Genomic DNA, 24,168 nt, shown 5'->3' with positions numbered 1-24,168 from the left:
TTAGATTCGCTAGGAAGGTTCACTACAACAAATCCTCTCTGAGAAGTCTACTGCTTTAAAATGGCAGCTGTTTATTAACGCCGCAGAGTCTGTCATTTCGGATGTAGTTCTATATGCATGTGATATCTAGGCTTAGATTGTAGGGTGTCGGCTACAGTCAAGAAATATTGGAGCCACCTAGCCTAGCATCGCGTTTGCTACAGCGTCACAACACCCTTCCCTCTCCGACTTTTCTCGCGTCATTCACGCATAGTAACGCACATTGTCTCGTTTCCGAAACGGTGACAAAATCCAAACGGAGGGGAAAAAAACGCTATGCACGAAAACCGTACAGATTTAGAACATACGGCGTACACATTTTAAAAATCAGTGCTCACTTGTACAAATTACGCCGAAACCGTACAATTTGACCGAAACCGTACAATTTGACAGGTATGCATGTGTGGGGGTTTATGTAACTGTAGATCAGTGGTTCTTAACCTTGCTAAAGTTACCAAACCCCACTAGTTTCACATGTGCATTCACCGAACCCTTCAAAAGTTAATAAAAATGCATTTACAAAAAAATTCAAAACGGATATACCTAAGCAAGCCAATATTTAAGTGAATTCTTGTTTAAATTCCTTCAAATGTCAAATTTACTCAAATAATTTTGCCTTACGCTTCTGATTTTCATGTAGCAAAATGAAACGAAACTCATTTGAACTGTTCCTGTTTTTTGTTTTCATGTCTAGATTCTCATTTTATTGTCGCATCCACGCATCACATACTATTTTCATGGCGTAAAATTTACCGGTCGATCTACGTTCCTCCCCTCACCTTGGTCACGAGTTATGGGCCGTGACCGAAAGAACAAGTTCCCGGGTACAAGCTGCTGAACTGAGTTTCCTCCTGATGGTGTCTGGGCTCTCCCTAGAGATAAGTTGAGAAGTTCGGTCATCAGGAGGGCCTCGGATTAGAGCTGCTGTTTCTCAGCCTCGAGAAGAGCCAGATGAGGTGGCTCGGGTATCTAGTCAGGCATCTGACTAGGATGCCTCCTGGACGCCTCCCTGGTGAGGTGTTCCAAGCATGTATGGGGCTGACCCAGGACACTCACATCCAGAGCTGGATAAAGTGGCTGGGGAGAGGGAAGTCTGGGCTCCTCTGCTGAAGATGCTGCCCCCGTGGTGATCGACCTCCTTCAGACGAGACCCAAGAAGCGGCTCCATCAGCTCAACAGGAGGAGAACCACCTGACCGTGCAATCCTCTGCTGACAAGGCCCCATCCAGCCTCAAATCCTCACACGCCAAGACGCCAACACGCCGCCGACTCCAAGCTAAAGCCCCATCCAGCCCCAAATCCTCACACTCCAAGACGCCAACACGCCGCCGACTCCAGGATAAGGCCCCCTCCAGCCCCAAATCCTCACACTCCAAGACGCCACTACGCCGCCGACTCCAGGATAAGGCCCCATCCAGCACCAAATCCTCACACTCCAAGACGCCACCACTCCGCCGACTCAGTCAGGCTAAGGCCTCATCAAGGCCTAAATCCCCACAGTCCCGGAAGCCACCCCGCCGACGACTTAGTTTGGATGGAATAATGAGTCAACCTGGTCTGGACTCCATGGATCTAAATAGCAAGGTTAACCAGTCTCTTGATCTCCTCAAGTTCATGTCTTCGCTTCCACCCTGTACCTGTCACACCCGACAGGTGCCAGGGGAAGATGGCAACAAACCAACCAGCCTCCCCTGGAATTCTCTCGGGGCAAAGCCAAAGCACTACAACTCTGGAACTACACGGTATTATCCTTCTATGGAGGAAGCCATGTTTGCGACACCAATATGATATGCACCGGGTCCAGGCTGTGACAACATTACAAAGACTGTTCTGTCCCAGCAAAAGCCGGGGCCCTATGGAGTACAGTCTGTATGCTCAACAATCCCAGTGGTGCTAAACAACACAAAAAGGGCTAGATTGGTGAGAAATAGAAAACGTTCAATCAACTCTGCCAACCTGTTAAGCATAGTATGTCATTCCCAAAACTCACCAGTGAATCCAGTCTGGCATCTCCAATTGGCTCTGCTAAATATAAGATCTTTAGCTGGCAAATCTTTCTTAATTAATGATTTTATCAGCAAACATAACCTTGACATGATGTTCCTAACAGAAACTTGGTTAGATAAAGATAAGAGCTCGACAGTTCTGATTGAGGCAACCCCCACAAACTTCAATTTCTTTAGTGCGCCAAGAACCCATAAGAAAGGAGGTGGGGTTGCCAGTCTGATAAGGGGCAGTTTCCAATGCACAAATATTTCATGTGGTCAGTTTGATTCCTTTGAATATATTGTCATTCAGCTAAAAAGCCCTTGCAGAGCTGCCTTGGTAACACTTTACAGACCACCAAAGTATAACACAATGTTTTTTGATGAGTTTACCAAAATGCTGTCTTCTGTCTGCATGGACTTTGATTGTGTTGTTCTAGTGGGTGACTTTAACATTCATGTTGATAATCCTGAAGAAGGATGTGCTATAGAGCTTTTAAATATTTTGGATACATTTGGTTTATCTCAGCATGTCACAGTTCCAACACATAACAGAGGGCACATACTGGATTTAATAATATCCAAAGGTCTTAACATCTCTGAGGTCACAGTGAATGATGTTGCTCTGTCTGATCACTACTGCATTATGTTTAAAATGACCACCCCTGTCCATCCTCTGAAAAGGGAAACAGAGGTGATTAGGAAGCGTTACATAAGTGATAACACTTGTGCGTTATTCACACAGGCCTATGCCTCACCATTAACCCCTACAATAGCTCCAGTGGAAGAACTTGTAAATAGTTTCAGTTCCAGTGTGATGACTGTAATTGACACTATTGCCCCGATTAAAACAAAATCTTTGTCAAGAAAGAAGAGGTCACACTAAATGCCTCCCAAAATGTCCCCCACGTCAATCTTAGACAGTTTAGCCTCTTGGACTATGCCACTTTAACAGAAATTGTGTCGAAATTAAAGCCCACAACATGCTGCCTTGACATCCTTCCTTCAAACTTTTTCAAAACTGTTTTTCATTGCATAGCCCCAGACATACTTCAGATTATAAATACTTCTCTCCAAACAGGAGAGTTTCCTCAGACTTTAAAAACTGCAGTAATAAAACCTCTCCTAAAAAAACCTAATCTGGATGCCTCAACCATTAGTAATTACAGGCCAATATCAAATCTGACATTCCTGGGGAAAATTATCGAAAGGGTTGTGTTCGAACAGATCCAGAATTATATGATGCAAAACAATCTTTTTAACTCATTTCAGTCTGGATTTCGACCACAACACAGCACCGAGACTGTGCTTATCAAAGTCCTAAATGATATTCGTCGGAATACCGATGCAGGCAAATCATCTGTTCTGCTACTATTGGATCTCAGCGCCGCATTTGACACGGTTGATCACAACATACTACTCAGCAGATTGGAACAGTGGGTAGGGCTTACTGACACTATTCTTCAGTGGTTCACATCCTATTTACATGATAGGGATTTCTTTGTGTCAATCGGAAACCATCAGTCAGAACGAACCAAATTCACGTGTGGAGTCCCTCAAGGGTCAATTCTTGGACCACTCTTATTTAACATCTATATGCTTCCGTTAGCTCAGATAATGGAACAGTATGACATATCCTATCACGCCTATGCAGATGACACACAACTGTACATTTCTGTGCCCCCACATGATTATAGTCCCTTAGTCACCCTGAGCAAATGCATTCATCAAATCAATGAATGGATGTGCCAGAATTTTCTCCAGTTAAATGTGCAGAAGACAGAGGTGATCATTTTTGGGCCAAAAAAGGAAAGGTCAAAGATAAGCAGCCAATTTAGCACAATGTCACTTACAGCTACAAATCAAGTCAGAAACCTTGGCGTAATTATTGACTCAGACCTAAAATTTGATAGCCATTTAAAGTCCGTCACTAAATCCGCTTATTACCATCTAAAAAATATAACCAGAATTAAGGGGCTTCTGACTCAACAAGACATGGAAAAACTTATGCATGCATTCATTTTCAGCAGATTGGACTATTGCAACGGTATATTTACAGGTCTTGATAAAAAATCAGTCAGGAAGTTGCAGCTGGTACAGAATGCTGCAGCCAGAGTCCTCACAAATACAAGGAAGCTGGACCACATTACACCAGTTTTGAAATCGCTACACTGGCTTCCAGTAAGTCAAAGGATAGACTATAAAATACTACTGCTCGCCTACAAAACACTTAATGGCCTTGGACCAAAATACATGCTTGACTTGTTAGAGTCCTATGAGACATCTAGACCCCTAAGGTCGTCTGGAACCGGTCTTCTGCATGTTCCAAGAACAAGAACCAAGCAGGGTGAGGCAGCATTTAGTTATTATGCTCCTCACCTCTGGAACAAGTTACCCGAACCTCTGAAGTATGCTCAAACTGTTAGCTCATTTAAATCAGGGCTAAAAACGCTTTTGTTTAGCACTGCATATCTATAACTGTCTATATATTTCAATCTACCTGCTTTCTATTCCTCTTGTTTTTATCTCCATTGCTGATTTCAATTATTATTATTAGTAGTAGTTTTTGTTTTATTTTTTATTTTATTTATTTATTTTTATTCTGTGATTAAATGCAATCTTTTGTCTTCGTTTCTACGTTGTGTTTATTTAAATGTGATTTTTATGATCTTCATGTGATGTAAAGCACTTTGAATTGCCTTGTGTTGAATTGTGCTATATAAATAAATTTGCCTTGCCTTGCCTTGCCTTGCCGTGACCTGACCTCAGATAAGCGGGAAAAAATGGATGGATGCATGGAAAATTAAGCAGTCGGTGCTGCCTGCGGTTCTGTTATACTTCCATATACCAAGAGCTAGTCAACCTTCCACTGAGCAAACCTCCCATTAGATAGAAGACTAGAGGTGAAAGAAATGGAATAAAGAATTTAAAATGGATGAAAAACAGTCCCAAACCTAGTCTAAAATGACTTTGACTTTGTTCGGTGTATGAAAAGACTTTGTTCAGTGTATGAAAATTGGGCCCTGTATGTCTTAACCTTTGCCAAACCCCTTAGACTTACTCACCGAACCCCTGGGGCTCGATCGAACCAAGGGTGTAGGTTTGGGCTCAACATTGGTAGGGACGATATAACAGCATAACATGCATGTACACTTTTTGCTGAGGACGGGACATAAATAAGACCAAACAGATTGGGTAAACGGAGCTCAGGGCTACATTTCTCACAAATATGAACCTAATCAATTGATAGGCTAACCGATCATTGCAAAATAAATCGGTACTGAGTTATAACAGTGCTTCTCAATTATTTTCTGTTACGTCCCTCATAGGAAGATACTTTGCGCTCATGCGCTGGTCCTCATGGGAAACGCAGTCTTCAAAAAACTACCGCTTTTGTCCACCAGCGTCGCTTAATCGACCAAAACGGAAAAGTTACCAAGTGTTGCTTAAGACCACATAAACAAAACAAAAATGAAAATTGGGTAGATGGGGGTAAACCTTGGTTCACAACATTTCTCACAGTTTAATTAAAGTTAACAGCAGAAAATACAAAGAAAAGTGGAGGACACTTCTCTCTAAGCAGCTTCCTACTCGAGTTTTGCAGGTTAGCAAATTCACACCGTTTAATGTTTATGCAAACTCTGTTGCAGGTTGTAGAAAAATTTCAGTAGCAAAATCAATGGTGTGTTCCCCACCTCCATAACATTGACGTCTTTTTACATTACTTACAGTGGCTGCGGCTGGCTTAAAAAAAACAAACTAATATCCCTCCTTGTTGAAGGGGGCTGTTGAGGCGACATGTCGTATTTTTGTCGGGTCAGTGCATGTGTGTGTGTGGGGGGGGGGGGGGGGGGGGTGAAGTCATCAGCCAATCAAACGTGATTTTGAGGGGGGAAAATGGACTAGCACATTCAGCAAGTAAAAAAGGGGTAAATATAAGTCTGAAAGTAATGAAAATAATTCACTTAGTAATGGTAGGGTCAATTGTATCTTTACAACATATGGGAAGACAATCTAAATTACCTATATTACTGAACTCATTATAAAATGCAAATAAGGTTGCTTAAAAGTTGGTGGGGACAATATGTGCATCCTGAAAAGTTGGTAGTGTTATGTCCCTACCGTCCCTATGCAAACCTACACCCGTGGATCGAACCCAGATTAAGAACCACTGGTGTAGATAAATACATAGATGAACATCAAGGGCAAATAAATACTGTATGTTTTTAGAACTCTTTTATTCCTATAACAAGTTACTTGCAACAAGATTAAAAAATCTGCGATGCACTGACTGTGCAAAATTTGAGTCACAAAATTGCAAGGGATTACTGTAATAAATACTGTGTTGTGTGTGCGTGTGAAAATAATTCCCAAAATGGTATTATCATAATATGACAGATTGTGCAATGGGTTTTTTTCTGAAGTTGACAGAAGCCAGTAAAAGTGCAACTTGAATATTGATGTACAGCATAGGGAGGGGGTGGGGGTCATTCATTTCCATTCAAAAACACAAGTTTTTCCACATAGGGGGAAGTCCTCTTTCTTGCTGGCTCCATCCTATCAACTACTGTACCACTCCTTAACCTTTAACTTTCCAAACTATCCAGACTCTCACCTGATCGCATCTCTCCTTCAAACACCCACATTGTGTTTATATATTGTAGCCAGGGGTTAATTTGTGCCGCATTCTGCCAGAATAAGATCCGGCACCTCTTGATTTTGGCCTTCCTGTGTTCCGGGACTTATTTGGGAAGATCCGGCTCCTCTCGTGTATAGAAAATAATAATAATATACAAACGTTTTTTTTAAATGTATAAAATAAAATAATAATATGCATAAAATCATTTACTGAACAAATCCCAAGAATTTCATGTCATTTATAAAAATTTAATGTCATTTGAAAGTCGGAGATGGAAACTCTGGAACTTTGGAAATTTGCGGCATCTGGGGAGCAAGCAGCCAGGATCAAACAGTATTTCAACATGCCAAAAAGACAGTTGCATTTACTGTCTTTTTTCAAAAAGAAGGAAGACTGTTCAAAACGAGTCAGAAAAGCAACAACCGACTATGAGGGCAGCTGCAGCGCTCATGCTAACGGGCAGGACCGGGTGCAGCAGGAGGCTAGCACCGCAGCAGCCAGCCAGGTTCACAGACAGCCAGCTAAACTGTCACGGTAGCAGGAGGCTGCTACCGTGACAGCAGCTGGTCAGGTTCAGCGCCAGCAGTGAGCAAGGTGGACCACCAACAGGAACAGGCCAGCACCCTTATGGGAAATTCGGGTTTGGGATGCAAAATTTGTAAGGCGGTTGGAACTTTGGGACCAGACAAGACAGGGGGGATTAAACTCGCAAAAGAATTGTCATCTCAGATTTTTTTTTTTTATGTTTTAAAAAATAGACCTTTTGAGAAACTAATTCCTGACGGTGTACTGTACATCCCATCTGTGGTTATGTGGGCAATTGCCCGTGCTGTGCAGAGTATAGTCTAAATAATTGTAAATTGTTGTCATAACATTTATACCATGGATATTATCTGAAATTGAGGCTTGTAAGTTCCACAGCATGGCAAGTAGGCATTTGCGTGTTGTTTTCAGCACTATTTTCTGCGTATGTTCCGGGACCTGTGCCCGTCTCGTCGTCCCTGCGCTGTCATACGTACTTTGTGTTCCGGCACCTAATGATTGACATATTTAGCATTGACTGTAGCGAGTTGTCAAACTAGTTGCCTAGAGTTCGTTTTGCCATGCTCGCTGAAACATGTCAGGTAAATAAAACCACCTACTATTGCCTGGGATAAAAGAAAAGGTTTGACGAGCTGTCAAAGTGTGCATCAAAATCTAAAGCACTCCCTGAAGCGTGGTACAGCTGGGCAGTGAAGCTTCGGACGTCATCGTTTTCAGAACCTCCCTTAAATGAAGCGAGCCTCAGTACGCGTGTCGCGGAAGTGTCCCTTCATTACTCGACACACGCTTTTAAGGCTCGGCCCACCTCGTTACATCACTCGCCGCCACCATTTCTTCTGCAGAAAGTGACGGCACAAGAAGGCACAAATACCCCATTTAAACAGAATTTTTGTTATGTCATGGAAGTCACTGATGGCGTAGCGGTAAAAAGGAAATGGAGAGTACTTATGTGGAGCATTTATCTACATATTTGCCCAAAGCGCTTTACATACGCTCAACTTTGCCCATGGTGCTGCTGCCATGCAAGGCGCTTATAACCCAATGGGGCAGTTCGACAGTGGGCACTCGTAGTCGGAAATCCAGCCAATCAAAATCAACCTGCTTGCATTTGGCGCAGGTTGCGGGTGATTAATTACCACTGAGAGAAAGTTTGAACGTGAGTGCGGATGGTTGTCCCTCTTCGACCGGTGACCATTTCAGGCAGGGTATAGTCCGTCTAAAGGCCAAATTATACCGGACGAGTCTGCGCTACGGATTGACTGCAGACCATTTCTGACGTGCCGGAGCCTGCCGGATGGTTTGAGCTATTTTTTTATTTCTGCCAGGGACTCAAAATGGGAGGAGCCAGGCCTGCAGTCAACAGGCCAAGGGCTTATTCACGGTTTAAACACCAGTGAACATAGACGATGAATGATTCATTATGGAGGTGTAAAATCACAAATTTTAACAAGGAATCTGCATGGAACGCCATAGCAGAAGCTATGAGGATGGACGATAAGATATGTCATTTAAAACAGTCATTAAATAGTGTAGTAGGGTTTGTTGATGTGGTCAGAGAGGCACAAACCCATGGTAAATGCAAAAAAAAAAAAAAAATGGGGAAACATGTTCTGTCAAATAAAGTCCAGCTCTCTCTCTGCTTCTCTACTGAGTACAGACTGTGTGTTTGTTGTCGTTTTTAATCCCACATTATCGCGCGCGATCACTCAAGAGCTCACGACGGGACGGAGCTGCCGGTGCGCGCTCCCGTCAGGGGATGCAGTTCAAGCAGGGGTTCCATTTTTCGGCACAACACCGGACTGCAGTTGTCCTATTTTTCACGTACTGCAGAGCACGCAGTGAACACGGAGCTTGGCGGAATCGTACCGTAGATGCGTCCGGTATAATTTGGCCCTTACGCCCAAAGTCAGCAGAGAAGAACTCAAGGACCCCACAACCCTAACGAGGGTAATTGGGGCTGAAAATGGATGGATATTGTGTCATGATCAGAGGTGGGTAGTAACGTGTTTTGAGAAAAATGTACTTCTAAGAGTAGTTTTACCACACCATACAGTGTATCAACAAAGTGACTACACCCCTCGCATTTCTGCAGATATTTAAGTATATCTTTTCATGGGACAACACTGACAAAATGACACTTTGACACAATGAAATGTAGTCTGTGTGCAATTTATATAATAGAGTAACCCCTCAAAATAACTCAAAATATAGTCATTAATATCCAAACCCCTGGCAACAAAAGTGAGTACACCCCTTACAAACTACGTACATCCCTAAATATCCAAATTGAGTACTGCTTGTCATTTTCCTTCCAAAATGTCATGTGACAGGAGTGCTGTCAACATTGCTGTAGAGATTGAAGAGAAAATGTATTTAAAAAAAAAAAAAAGTAAATGTTTACATTAACTTCAATTTTATTATACATCCTATGCTCTTAAGTAGTTCAAATTAAGATTTGTGAATTAGTATGTGAGGAAATGAGGGAAAATAAAAATAAGGAGATGGCGGTTGGGGTTATTGGTGTTTTTGTATGTGTTATAGAAGTAACTGTGCTAAAACAGTTTTCTCTGCATTTCAGTAGCTTAAGAGGTTTGTTCCCCCCACTGTATATGGCTAAGGTAGGTGCCTGTTTTGGTTTTAGGTCGTTAGCAGCTTTGGTTTTGAAAATATTTGAATTTGAAGTTTTTGAAAATAGGCCCCCTACGGATCGGCCCCGTTTCCCGTGTCATGTCAATAGGTTATGAAGTGTATGCCTTTGCTTTGTTTGGAAGTCATTTAATTCTGTGAGTCAACCGCTAAAGTTGTTAAAATTGCTACCGTTATTGCATTAGTTCCCTTCTCTCTACTTTCTACACGTGAAAGTTTTAAAACTGTTTCATCATTTAAAGATAGATTCAAGGCAGGATTTTGCCGATTTAGGAGTATTTTAGATTAAAAAATTACTGAGGTTCGCGAGGAAGGTTCTCCACAACAGACAACCTTTCTGAGAAGTCTACTGCTTTAAGATGGCGGCTGTTTATTAACATCAGCAAGTGTATCATTTCGCATCTACTTCTGTATTTTCTCTATTGTCTCTAAATTACTAGATTAAATTAGCCTAATTTGCCAAACAAAAGTCTGCTATCTTAAATGCTATGAATGCTAACGTATTTACAATTCTCATAGCAAATGGCTCACACATACCTCCACAAACTGTAGCTCTAAACCGATTTACAAATGCATACACAAACATTATTATCTAAAACAATTTACAGCCATATGTGGGCCAAACCAGAGCACAGCTTTCCTTATAGCCATGTCAGACGAGTCTGCTCCTCAGTCAATTCAAAGCGAGAGTCCAGCCAGACCCGAGGCTGCCACTATAGGGCAGTGTATCCTCCATCATTAAACAGAATACAGTAATTTCAAACGGTTATTTTGAGATTTAGGAGGTATTTAGGGGTACTTAAAGGGTTATTTCCATTTTACGAGGAAATTCGGGTTACGTTGCCAGTATAGGAACGGAACTTGTTCATAACCCGGGAACCCTGTATAATAATTGTTCATATAGATGACGCGCAGAGAAAGAAAATATAGTAGTGCTGCAATGATTAATCGCTTAACTCGAGTAATTCAATTAGAAAAAAGCTTTCAATTAAATTTTGCTGATTCGAAATTACAGTGACGTTGTAATGGTTTGTTTTATAAGTATTGCATTTCGTTTTTTTTATTTGGGTGGATACGCTGCCCTCCAGGGGTAACAGCGAATATGCCATAACTCATCTAACGTGGATGATTCCAACTGCTCTCTGTTAAGGCCAACATAAGTTATGTTTTTGTTTGCGCTAATATGTTACTTTACGTATTCGTTATTTTGGTTAGAAGTATATTTAGCAGTTCTTTGTGGGACTATGTGTTTGAATTATTTGTTAAGAGCACAAAAATTAAAACGTTAGCATTATATAGCATTTAAGAGGGGACTTTTGCTATGCAAGTTAGCCAGTTACATTTATTTATTATTATTTTTATATCGTTTTAGGCTAAGCACAGGTATATTACTATATTATTAAATGCATTTAGTTCTCTTGTGAAAAGAAAGTGCAATCCTGCATAGTTTGAAGAAACAATCAGAATTTTAATTTTGTCTTCGCATTTAATGCTCTTTTGAAAGTGTCATCTTAGCAAGCCAAAATAAACATTATTGCAAGCATAAACACTTATTTATTTGTTTAATCGTAGACTTCATAAGGTATTGACGGGACACGGGGCCGTTAAATAGGGGGCCTGCATTGTTGGCAAGCAAAAAAAACATGCATTCAGGGTTTATTTTACGTAAATATGCTAATAAGTTCAATGCTGCTCTAGCGACTGAGGCTAGCGGCCGCCTGACGTAAGCAGAGCTATTCTGGTGAAAATTCTTGTGAATCAATGCTTAAATCCCTGAATTCTTTATAGATATGGACGTAAAACAGTCTCGATTCTTGGTTAAAAGCAAAAAACAGGGCAGTTAGCATTTATTTTACGCCAACGTCCTAGCGGTTAGTTTTTCCCACTGAATTTTTTTCAACGTTTCAAAATGCATGCATGGTACGAAATATATAATAATTACCTTGAATCCTTGAGCAAATCATTCCTGAGACAATCTTTCCTGCGGAACAGCTTTTGTACTTTTATGATAAATCCTGCGTTGAATCGCTGCATGTGTCGCTGCGACCGACTGCGAATAACTGAAGCGGACTGTAGGGCGGCCCCCAACCTAAAGGCGTTGCGCAGTGAAGGTGGAAACTGACCTGTCAATCATTATGAAGTTTAACATATCCTAAAATTTATTCTGAAACACATTAAATATTCGTAATCCGATCACTCCATTATTCAAACTAATTGATTGCTCAATCAATTACCTAAATAATCAATACCTGCAGCCCTCAAATATACCATTGTTTGATAAAATATCACACTATAAGTACGTAGTTACTTACAATGTTACGCATTACTTGAGCCTTCCCATCATCAAATACTTTACTTGAGTAATATTATTTTGAAGTAACGCTACTCTTGAGTAATTTTTTTGGCTACTCTGTCATGATCATGTATCATTTTTGGGACCCTAGAGCAGTGTTTTTCAACCGGTGTGCCGTGAGAGATTGTCAGGTGTGCCGCAAGAAATGATCTATTATCGCATTTTTTTTTTCTTCACGTTGTCGGGCGGAGTTGCAGAAGGTTTCGGTTGTGTGCAAATGATGGAGGTATTGCCTGTGTCTCGTTCAAGAACTGCTCGGATTTCTAGCCACCTTGCTGTCCGCGACAATGTGGACCCCAGCACATCTACTCTATGTCATTGGGTTAGACTCGTCAAGTGTCGATACTATACACGGACGTGTTCTTTACATTTTATCAATATGTGACGACCGTCAATCCTTCCCGTGTTTGATTCCAACACATTGTCGAGGACAGCAAGGTGGCCGATGGCTAGAAGTCAGAGCAGTTCTCAAATGCGACACGAGCAGCTATCCAACAGCGCTGTGGTGCCAAACAAGCTTAAACGTCATCTCCAAACGAAACATCCGTCGCTTCAAAGTCGATGGACTATTTTGTTCGCCTTTGTGAAAACACAGATAAACAGACAACTTTTTGGAGAAAAACTACAAAGGTAAATGAAAAAGTCCTCAGAGCCAGTTACCTTGTTGCTGAACTTGTTGCTAAATTGAAAAAGTCCCACACTATGGCAGAGAAATTAATACTACCTGCCTGCAATGTACCATATTGGCTCGAATATAAGACGGCCCTGACTATAAGACAACCCCCTCTTTTTCAAGAGTCGAAGTTTGAAAAAAGACTTTTTGAACAAAAAATTAATTTTTATACAGAAAATTATTACAGTGCATCTGAAACAAATGATTATAACAATATATTTGAGAGAAAAAGCATGTTATTTTGCCTCATTCAAATCTTAATATCTGAACATTTAAATATGTAAACTAAAGTGCAATCACATTCTTAAATGAATGGCTTCTGGTTTTTGAAATGTAAATAAACCAATCTACTATGATAAAACAACAAAATTGCAGTAACAACCATCAAAGTGAAGTCTAACTGTAACTGTAGTCTTGAATACAGTGAGGCAAAAAAGTATTTAGTCAGCCACCATTTGTGCCAGTTCTCCCACTTCAAAAAAGATGACAGAGGCCTGTAATTCTCTTCATAGGTGTACCTCAATGATGAGAGACAGAATGAGATAAAAAATCCAGAAAATCACTTTGTCTGATTTTTAAAGAATTTATTTGCAAATTATGGTGGAAAAGAAGTATTTGGTCACTTACAAACAAGATTTATGGCTCTTACAGAGCTGTAACTTCTTTTAGAGGGTCCTCTGTCGTTCACTCGTTACCTCTATACAGGTGTTTGAACTCATTCTCAGTACAAAAGACAACTGTCCACAACCTCAAACAGTCACACTCCAAACTCCACTATGGCCAACACCAAAGAGCTGTCAAAGGACATACCACCAACAATATTCTAGACCTGAATCTTGCTGGGAAGACTTAATCTGCAATAGGTAAGCAATTTGGTGTGAAGAAATCAACTGTGGGCGCAATTATTAGAAAATAGGAAACATGCAAGACGACTGATCATCTGCCTTGATCTGGCGTTCCCCGCAAGATCTCACCCTGTGGGGTCAAAATTATCCCAAGAACTGTGAGCGAAAATCACAGAATCACACGGGGGGAGCTCGTGAATGACCTGGGGAGAGCTGGGACCAAAGTAATAAAGGCTACTATCAATACCACACTCCGCCACCAGGAACTCAAATCCTGCCTGGCCAGATGTGTCCCCCTGCTTAAGCCAGTACACGTCCAGGCCCATCTGAAGATTGCTAGAGAGCATTTGGATGATCCAGAAGAGGATGGGGAGAATGTCATATAATAAAACAAAAAATTGAACTTTTTGGTAGAAACATAACTTCTCGTGTTTGAAGGTGAAAGAATGCTGAAATGTATCCATACCTACTGTGAAGCATGGGGGTGGAAACATCATGCTTTACCACATTTTTTCTGCAAAGGGACCAGGACACCTGATTCGTGTAAAGGGAAAGGATGAATGGGGCCATGTATTGTAAGATTTTGAGTGAAAACCTCCTACCATCAGCAAGGGCATTGAAGATGAAACGTGGCTGAGTCTTTCAGCGTGACAGTGATCCCAAACATATTGCCCGGAAAACAAAGAGTGGCTCCGTAAGAAGCATTTCAAGGTCCTGGAGTGGCCTAGATGATCTCCAGATCTCAACAACCACATATGAAATCCTTGGGGGGAGTTGAAAGTCCTTGTTGCCCAACGACAGCCCCAAAACATCACTGCTCTCGAGGAAATCTGCATGGAGGAATGGACCAAAATAACTGCAACAGTGTGTGAAAACCTTTGAAGACCTACAGAAAATGTTTTGACCTCTGTCATTATCAATTAAGGAAATATAACAAAGTATTGAGATGAACTTTTGTTCTTGACCAAATAATTATTTTCCATCATAATTCTTTAAAAATCAAACAAAGTGATTTTCTGGATTTTTTGTTGTTGTTGTCATTCTGTCTCTCATCGTTGAGGTACACCTATGAAGAAAATTACAAGCCTCTGTCATCTTTTTAGGTGGGAGAACCGGCACAATTGGTGGCTGACTAAATACTTTTTTGCCCCACTGTAAATCTGAATAAGCATTGCAATAAAATAATGCGAACTGGTTAAACTTGAGAGGAGCAATAAAATAATGCAAACTGGTTAAACTTGAGAGTAGCTGAGATCTCTCATGTTGGAACATCGTTTCAATGATATCTGGCGCCATCTAGCGTCGTGAATGGGTATAATGTCTAGACCATGAATATAAGACGACCCCCTCTTTTTCAGCCTTATATTCGGGCCAATACGAATTGTCAGCAAGATGCATGGCCTTGATGTGGTTAAAGACATTGCTAAAGTCTCCCTGTCTGATAAGTCTGAGCTTTTCAAGCCTAACTGTGATAAAAATAAAAAAGAAATTAAAAAAAAAGAGACAAAGAGCTTTTGAAGAAGCGCTTCTTGTGCGTCTTTGTTCAATTCCAGCCAGGATATCGGCTTTGTGTTCATCTAAACAGGCTCAAGTCATACTGAGTTATAATAAATATTGAGAAATTATTGGATAATTAAATTTACTGTACAGGAAATCATTTTAGAACATTTTTGGTTTGTGGTGTGCCGCGACATTTTTTTCTATGTAAAAACGTGCCGTGACTCAGAAAAGGTTGAAAAACCCCGCACTAGAGGGTCACTGGTGCTAATGAAGGTGTGCTCGGTACTCACTCAACCACCTCCCTGTGAGCCATATCCAGGTAGCGGTTGCTGATCCACTGAATTCGGAACCAGTCTGTGTAAGCCTTGTTGCCGCAACACTGGAACTCTATCTGCAGTGTGTCCACGGCACGCTTGAGGAAGCATCTTCCTGGTGTGTCCGTGTCCTTGTAGTACTTCATGGCCTTAGTTAAGCCTTCTCTCAAGGATTCATCCAGCTCCCAGTGCATGGTGTAGCACATGAGGGCCCCAACCAGCACACAGAAAGTGAAGAAAAAGGTGCATACGATGTAGGGCAGCATAATTAGCTTCCAGCGGAGGAACTTGGCCGTGTCGGCGCAGTCGTAGCAGATCTTCCCGCCCAGGAAGTTAATGGCGCAGGCGATGAGGCCAACGGATATGAGCATGTTGGGAACGTACTGAATGTCAGTATCGGCCATCATCTCCCACCGCTTGTTGAGTTCCACTTTAAGGAAGAGGCCCAGGCTGAAGAGGATCACGCCCGTCACCACGGAGATCCAATTTAAGATCCAAAGCACCTGAGCTAGTTTGTCCCTCTTTGTCTTGGTAAAGGTCACTTTCAAAACGGCCATTGTTTATATCGCTGGGTTTTCCTGCGAATGGATTAAATCAAGTCATAAGTCAAGAAGAGGCGCTAAAGATTCGGTCTGAAGATGTAAAGAAGGAGTCCTTTCATAAGCAGCTTAACCTCTTTTTGTTGACGCCGTGTTTAGTGAATTCTACATTATTCGACATGCATCGATAACAGGCACAATTAAATAGCAAAGGAGTCTTAAAATTATTCCTGGATTGACAATGAATTTTGAAACGCCAACAGGCTCAGTTTTGTTCTCGAAATAATGTGAAAGAGTGATAAGCTGTCTGTTGTCATTTCCACTTACCTTAACCTGCTTAGTGAATAACAGAAAAGCTCAAATTATTTGCCCATCTTTTTCTTCTTGTTGACTTCAGGCTATGGTCAAGTAAAACAAAGAGTATAATAGTAGTTGTCGTAGTAGACAGCTAGGTAGTACAAAGGCAGCCACCGGCTATAGTAGCCAAGCAATGACCCTCCTCCTAATCCCCTTTAATCATTATTCAACCCTGCTCCTGACAGGGATTTGCACCTACCTTCTGCTACCAGTGCAAATTTAACTGTCCTAGCTGAGGCGAAAGTTACCGTCGTACTTTGAGTTGTCTGTGTGTGCAAATTCCATTGTAGTATTTTTGTTTAATGGTGCAAAACATGAAAGCCTACCTATAGAAGTGTTATATTGTAATACAGTAATTTTCGCACCATAAGGCGCACCTGACGATAAGCCGCCACCCACCAAATTTAACACCAAAACGGCATTTGTTCATAGATAAGCTGCACTGGACTAAAAGCCGCAGCTGTCCGCACTGTATTTTGGGATATTTACACCAAAAGATATCAACCGGTAATGCTTTATTTGACAGCAGCATCATAAGACCAAATGAACTACCATGAAGCTTTAAACCAACTGGCTGCAAGGCTTCATTGCTTCAAGAAGCTTCATTTGGCCATCACTGTTCTCTTTGGGAAGACAGTCAACTTCTGCTCCCACCTGCTGTCAACACTATTGCCGTCCAACATGCCTACTAGCATGCATTGCAGCGTTACAGATGTAAATAACAAATCAAATTTCATGTTTTGTGCTAATTATTTCTTCAGCTACTGTTATAGTTGTTTCAATAATTGCTAGTTATGGAATTCTGTAACACGTTATTCGACAGTGGCGTCATCTTTATTTGATGTTATAAGACTGTCATATGACACTGTCGTGGGCATTAATGAATGCTTATGACAGATGTCATTTTGTGTCATCCGGCAAATTATCTCACTTTCGAATGGATGTAAAAGATCCGAGCTGGACATAAATGAAGTGACATAATTACATAACACTTAATGATGTCTTTCATAAGCATTCATTAATGCCCACGGCAGTGTCATGTCATAATTAGGATGGTTTTATGGCAGTCTTATGACCCCACTGTCAAATAGTGTTACCTATTAATCCAAATAAATCAGCAAATATGCCTCACTGGACTATAAACTGCAGAATTCAAAATGAGGGGAAAAAAGTAGCGGCTTGTAGTCTGAAAATTACGATACCTCAAATATCAGGGTCTCCAACTATCATCCACCTGAATAAATAAAATCTTCCTTTTTAATCTAGGAAAAAAATATGATTACCTTCACTGTTACCAGATCACTTATTATCAGGGAAGAATAAAGGACACAAGATATTATCACCAGGAGCTGTCTATACCAGAACACACAGCACAATATGACATCTGTTAAGATGGTGTTTGTATTAAAATTAATAGATTCATTTATCCTTTGAACCAGAGCCTAATTTGTAAATCATAAGGTGCCGGAACGCAAAGTACATATGACAGCGCAAGGATGACGACACGGGCACAGGTTCCGGAACATACACAGAAAATGGTGCTGAAAAAAAACGCAAATGCCCACTTGCCATGCTGTCTGACTTTTCTTTTTTTCTTACTCGTTTTGAACCATCTTCCTTCTTCTTGAAAAAGACAGTAAATGCAACTGTCTTTTTGGCATGTTGAAATACCGTTTGATACTGGCTGCTTGCTCCCCGGATGCCACAAATTTGCAGTTTTTTTTTTTTCTATGTCAGGGTCAATAATTTGTTGGTCCAGCTTTTCAGTGCATCAACTAATCTCTGACTGTTTCAAATGACGTTAAATTTTTATTAACAACATTGTTACCAGCACTCCCAAGGGGCCGCTGTCCTGTTTCAGTGTGACCGGCATTGCCAATTTGGCGTAAAAGAAGTGGCTGAGCGTAAGGCGGAGAGAGAGGGAGCGAAAAGGAGAATTGTGCGGAAGCGCGGGCTAACTGCCCCCCGCTGGTTTTTGTTTAGTTAATAAAAGTCTCCATGCAACAGCCATCCGAGGCGTCTCTGTGTTTTTATACACTACACCACCTCCCTGAAGGAAGAACCGGCCATAGGAGCGACGACGATTGAGCCACGGAAATCGCCGGTCATCAATTATTATTTTTTTCCATTCACGAGAGGTGAGGATCCCGGATCACAGGGAGGCTAAAATCAACAGGTGCTGGATCTTGTTCCGGCAGAATCTGGCACAAATTAACCCCTGGTTACTACCCATCTCTGGCGGCAGGACTCACTTACAGTAAAGCTATTTTACCGCAAAACAAACTTACAGCATTGATACTGTAAGGTGGTAATTACAGTAACTTACTGGCAATCGTGTTGCCAATAAGTTACTGTAAAAATACAATAAAATGTTTCACAGTTTTGCATATGCTATTTTAACCCTGTCCCTCAATTTTCTACGTTTTAGGCTACAAATGAAAAAAGTATCCATTTAGTGAAAAAGGAGAATGTCTCACTTATTGAAGTAGGTTTTCATTAGAACCAAGCAGGCTACAATGTTATTAACATGGCTTTCTCTAGCCCAAATTTTGATTATCAATTCATATGTATTTTATCGACTTTGATTTCTGGATTTGATTCCATACATTTTGCCAATGATGGGTAGACCTCCAAATTTGCTCTGCTGACAATTCATTATTGACTCAGTAAAAAACAATTCTCCTGCACAGGGCTGTCAACAACTTGCAGGGGCCCGGGGACAAGAAACCATTATAGAGGCCCCCCAGCCCCACCCCACATCACCCCTGCCACCGGCTTGTCACGACAATATACACAGTATTTTTAACGCTTTGCAAGCGATGATAGTGTAAATTTTCAAATTATTTAATTTGAGATGGAGAGTTAAATTTAACAGACCGTGATGTGATTCGACACAATTTAAACAAACAATTTCCATCTATTGTCCCATGTAGGCTACAATGCAATACAACTGAGAGTGCTATGCCTGCCTGCTAAGCAACTGAGTGGGACCCGGGATGCGCACCCTCCTCAGCTCTGACTGTGGGCTGCCTTACAGCTCCTTGTCTTTCTGTTTCGGTGACGGATTCGTATTAATGTTTGCTATAATACACAGTGGGTTGTAAACCCAAGATAAATCCAGCCGCCGGACCTGAGTCTGTCACCTGCTCCCCACAGACTAACATATAGCCCTGATCTCCCATCACTTTCTCTCTCCTCTGTTCAACTCGATCAGCATGTTTTGTCATACCGCAGCTCAATAGGCTACAAGCCGGTGACAGACTCGAATCGGGCTTTGGTCACGTTGATCGCGAATGTAAACGTTCAGTATTAGCGGCTGTTGTTTACTTACCGACATCTCCGTCCACAGCCAACCCTAGCCTTAATTCTCTGATTTCTTTTAAAAACTCCGAATATACGTTACAGACAGCCATTTGTATGAATGCGATCCACCCTTGTCCAAGCCATGTTTGGAACTACCCGAGGCGCCATAACCCGGAAGTACCTGGAAGTAAAATTGTAAAATGGATCCCTATGGGAGTGTTGTAACCCCCTTAATATATGGCTCTGGTGTAGACCAGAGCAGGGTCAAACCATTCTCTGCAAAGACAGAGAAGGGGCGTTGTGCAAAAAAAGGAAAAAAATTATACTTGAAATATTTAGTATGTTAAAGTTTTTAAGTATATATCGAGTAGAACATGATATTTTATGAGACAATGATTTACATAAAAAAGAAATATGTGACTGTAAAGGCGCGGGACAACATACCCGGTTGCCCCCTCCCCACCCCTGTCGACGGGCTTGGTTACAGTAACTAACTGGCAATCGTGTTGCCAATGACTTACTGTAAAAATACAATGAAATGTCTAAGTTTTGCATATGCCATTTTAACCCTGTCCCTCCATGTTCTACATTTTAAGCTACAAATGAAAATAGTAGCCATTTGGTGAAAAGGGAAAATGTTTCATTTATTGAAGTAGGTTTTCATACGAACCAAGCAGGCTACAATGTTGTTAACATGCCTTTTTCTAGCCCAACTGTTGATTCCCTTTTCAATTCCTATGGCGGAAAACACAGACAAGACTGAAAAAGCAGTTTCTGCTCTTGCACACCTCTTTAAAAGAAACTGCTGTATTTTAAGCCAAAAAAACTCTTGTGCTTGATAAACAATATGTCAATATGTTGCCATAGCAGATTCATGGTGCACTAAGCCTAAGAACTATTTTTAATCTGTCCGTTTTACCCCGAAAACCCCCGTTTACAGACGTCGCACAACCACTTTTGTTTCAACACAGCCATAAAACGAAGGAAATTAATTATTTTTATTATTCCAAATGTCTGTCATTCTTAGCTTAGAATCATTAGGTACAGAGGGGGGCAGTGCACATTCTGCCCACCCAAAGAAAACTGGATTTAGTACTAACGGTAGTCTGGGCACCGCGTATGGTATCCCATTCATGTAGTACTGATGTGTTCTAAGTTTTAACCTTTGCATTGTTACTTCCTCTTTCACCTTAAAAAAAAAAAAAAAAAAAAATGAAATGAAATGTTGGTTTTGTTCCTAGGGGGCGCTACACATATTTACGCATACTTTGATTTTTTTTTTTTTTTTTTTCACATTTTATCAAATTTTCACCAGTGTTCACCTGGCTGTTGAGTTTGGTGAGTTTTGAAGCATTCGGAGAGGGTCAAAGTAGGGCTCAATGCGTCGGCGGGACAAAGAATGACTGCTAGGGGGAGCTGCATAGTGTATTTGGAATTTGTCTTTACACGGTATCATAGATTGCACCTGTCTTGATCTACCTGCCGATTTTAGTCCATTTTGAAGCATTCTTAGGGGGTCAAATTGAGCTCAAAGGGGCTGCGGAACAAAGAATAACTATAATAACAATAATAAATAAAACCAAGGAACCACAATAGGTTACCTAAAAAAAACATTGTCACCTGCATGTCCGTACTGTTCAGTTATGGATGTGTTCTAAGTCAAATAAAATAAAATCAACTTTTATTTGTAAAGACCAAATCACACCAACAGTTATCTCAAGGAGAAAACAAAACATGTTTTAAGGTGCAGTATCCCTATGCTGGATTTTGACCTACTTGAGCCTAGTACCCCCCCCCCCCCGTAGTGGTAAAGCTGTAATAAGTTTTAAAACAACCAACCTAATCAAGCATTTAGCGAAATACCACCACAAACAATATGTGGAGTATGTTAAGAAAACCGAAGATATAAAGAAAGGTCCTACGCAACTAACACTGGCAGAAACTTTTGCTATGCGTGACAAACTGGCACTCAACAGTCCCAAAGCCCAGGGAATACCAAGAGTCATTGCCGAAGAATTCATTCTGGATGACGAGCCATTATCTCACGTGAGTAAAGACGCACCATCCAACACGCGATTCGGCCGTGGAAGATTCGAGAATGATTCACAAACATCCAAATTCCGATTATTGAAATATGTCAAGTAAAGCGGAACTAATACACAGCGCGGTCTTCGGGAAGCAATGAGAAACTGACCGCATTGCTTCCCGAAAGTAAACATAACTTGTCTTAGACCCGGGTAATGCCAATGCTCAACTCGAGGCTTTAGCTCAACTCATGCCGCTGGGTAAAAATCAAAACGCGGCTCAGTTCACCGCAGTAAAAATAACCACAGTGATAAAAAACACAAGAATACCTGACTGCTGCTGAAAGCCGCTACAAACTACGTCAACGTCGTTTTACTGGAGATAATAGATATCATATGTATATCGAACCAGATGCTACAGGACAGACTCGACTGCGTTAGCAACATTGAAGTATTGAAAACCTGATGCGTTAGTAAACAGCCGCCATCTTAAAGCAGAAGACTTCCCTAGTAGGCTGTTGTGAACCTTCCAAGCGATCCTAATTAACTTTTTATCTAGAATACTCCTAAATCAGCAAAATTTTGACTTGACTCTATCTTCAAAACAGTTTTAAAACTTTCAAATGTCGAAAGTAGACAGAAGGGAAATTATGGAATAACGGGAGCAATTTTAACAACTTTAACAGTTGATTCGCAAAATTAAATGAATTGAATGTAGTTTAAAGCTGCTGATGCAGAATGGGGACTTGAGTATTTTATTTACTGTTTTAAAATGTTAACTTGATACTGAAATAGTCGTTTATTTAAACCTGAAGGCTTTTTATACAACTTTGTAACTATTGCACGAAACATCTAATAGCTTGGGGGATTTGTGGGATTTTCCACTGAGGTTGTTGGTGTGTTTTGCTTTTTTAAGACAGTTTACAATATTATTTTCACGTTTTACTGACTGACTATGCCATTTCTGTTTGTTGTTTATAATGTTTTGTCTTTGTCACTGAATAAACAGGTCAGTTTCTTGTTACCAACCGTTGTGTGTTATTCAAACTCGCCTAATTCAGCTGGCTAGTTGTTATCAAGAGTACGAAAACCTTTTTCAACATGAGTCTGACAACTAAGTAAGGAGGCTAAATAACTTTAAACTTTAAGACATGCTCAGATAGGTTGGTATCGGTCAGTATATGTATCGGATCGGAAGTGCAAAACAATATCGGTACCGGATTGGAAGTGCAAAAACCTGGATCGGGACATCCCTAATATCTTCTATATGGAACTTGTATGTAAAGTATATGACACTCGAACCACATTTATGATCCTTAGTAAATTTGCACAATGTGAAACTTGTATAATTTGGGAACTAAACCCAAAAGGAAAAGACAGATATAAAATTCATAACGTTCATATGTTTCATCTAGATCTTGTATGTAAAGCATGTGACAACTACAGATACAATCCTTAGTTAATATGTACAATATGAAACTTGTATGTTTTGGAAACTTAAAATATATGACAGGAATTGCCCATACAATATCCTTGGTAGATACTGTATGTGTAGAATAAAACTTATATGCGTTAGAAAACTCAGTTAAACTAAAATCATAGTATCATATAGTATATCATATAGCATATAGTATCATAGAAAACATAGGTGCAGTGGCACACATATCGAAATTAAAAAACATACCGTACTTTTCGCACTATAAGGCTCATCGTAGTATAAGGCCTACCTTCAATGAATGGCCCATTTAAAAACTTTTCATACATAGCACGCACCGCATTATAAGGCGCAGTAGTAGTAGTAGTAGTGGTTGCGTTATACATCACCTAGATGGTGCCGCGCTAAAGGGAATGTCATACCATGATTAACCAATATTGATCCATATATAAGGCGAACTGTCTGCTTTTGAGAAAACTGAAGGCCTTTACGTGCGCCTTTTAGTGCCGAAAATATGGTAGATCTTCTTCTAGACAAAATCACATTGAAATAAATTCACTGTTTACTAAAAATATTTTGCTGTCATGACACGTAGTCACACAAATGTTAAAAGTTTGCATTTTCTCCAATCCTGGAAGCTCATTCTCTCTAGACCGATTGATTTTCTTAAAAGTATTACAATGGTAATATACAGTATATTATTTTAGCAATTACAGTAGTCCCTCACTACTTCGCGGTTTGACTATCGTTGATTCTCAACTTCGCGGGCCGAAGTTATATATATCTGAAAAACAAACATTAAAGATTTCATTAAATCCATTAAAATATTAAAAACAAATCTTCTTTCACAGTGTATGAAAAATTATCATAACTATCGCTTAATTGTATTTTTCTTGTTACTGTCGCATTTTCTCCGATATGTTTGATGATAAATATCAGTCCAAAGAAAAGAAAAATTGAAAAAAAAATTTTT

The 24,168-nt window shown here is 40.5% G+C and overlaps 1 protein-coding gene across 1 annotated transcript in view; it reads right to left on the bottom strand.

Annotated features, from left to right (window-relative positions):
* LOC130931534 (photoreceptor outer segment membrane glycoprotein 2-like) overlaps positions 1–16,548 on the bottom strand; it is a 33,784-nt gene extending 17,236 nt beyond the window's left edge. The window contains exons 1-2 of the mRNA XM_057860427.1: positions 16,404–16,548; positions 15,514–16,115 (exon numbers count right to left, since the gene is read on the bottom strand). Of these exons, the coding sequence (XP_057716410.1) occupies positions 15,514–16,094 (581 nt within the window). The 5' untranslated portion in view covers positions 16,095–16,115; positions 16,404–16,548. The remainder of the gene's footprint in view (positions 1–15,513; positions 16,116–16,403) is intronic.
* Between the last annotated feature and the right edge of the window lie 7,620 nt (positions 16,549–24,168).

This window comes from Corythoichthys intestinalis, chromosome 15 (genome assembly GCF_030265065.1).
Source record: "Corythoichthys intestinalis isolate RoL2023-P3 chromosome 15, ASM3026506v1, whole genome shotgun sequence".
In the NCBI taxonomy this organism is placed as follows: domain Eukaryota; kingdom Metazoa; phylum Chordata; class Actinopteri; order Syngnathiformes; family Syngnathidae; genus Corythoichthys; species Corythoichthys intestinalis.
Note: the sequence above shows the minus strand (reverse complement) of the source record. Positions and strands in the feature narration are given on the sequence as shown.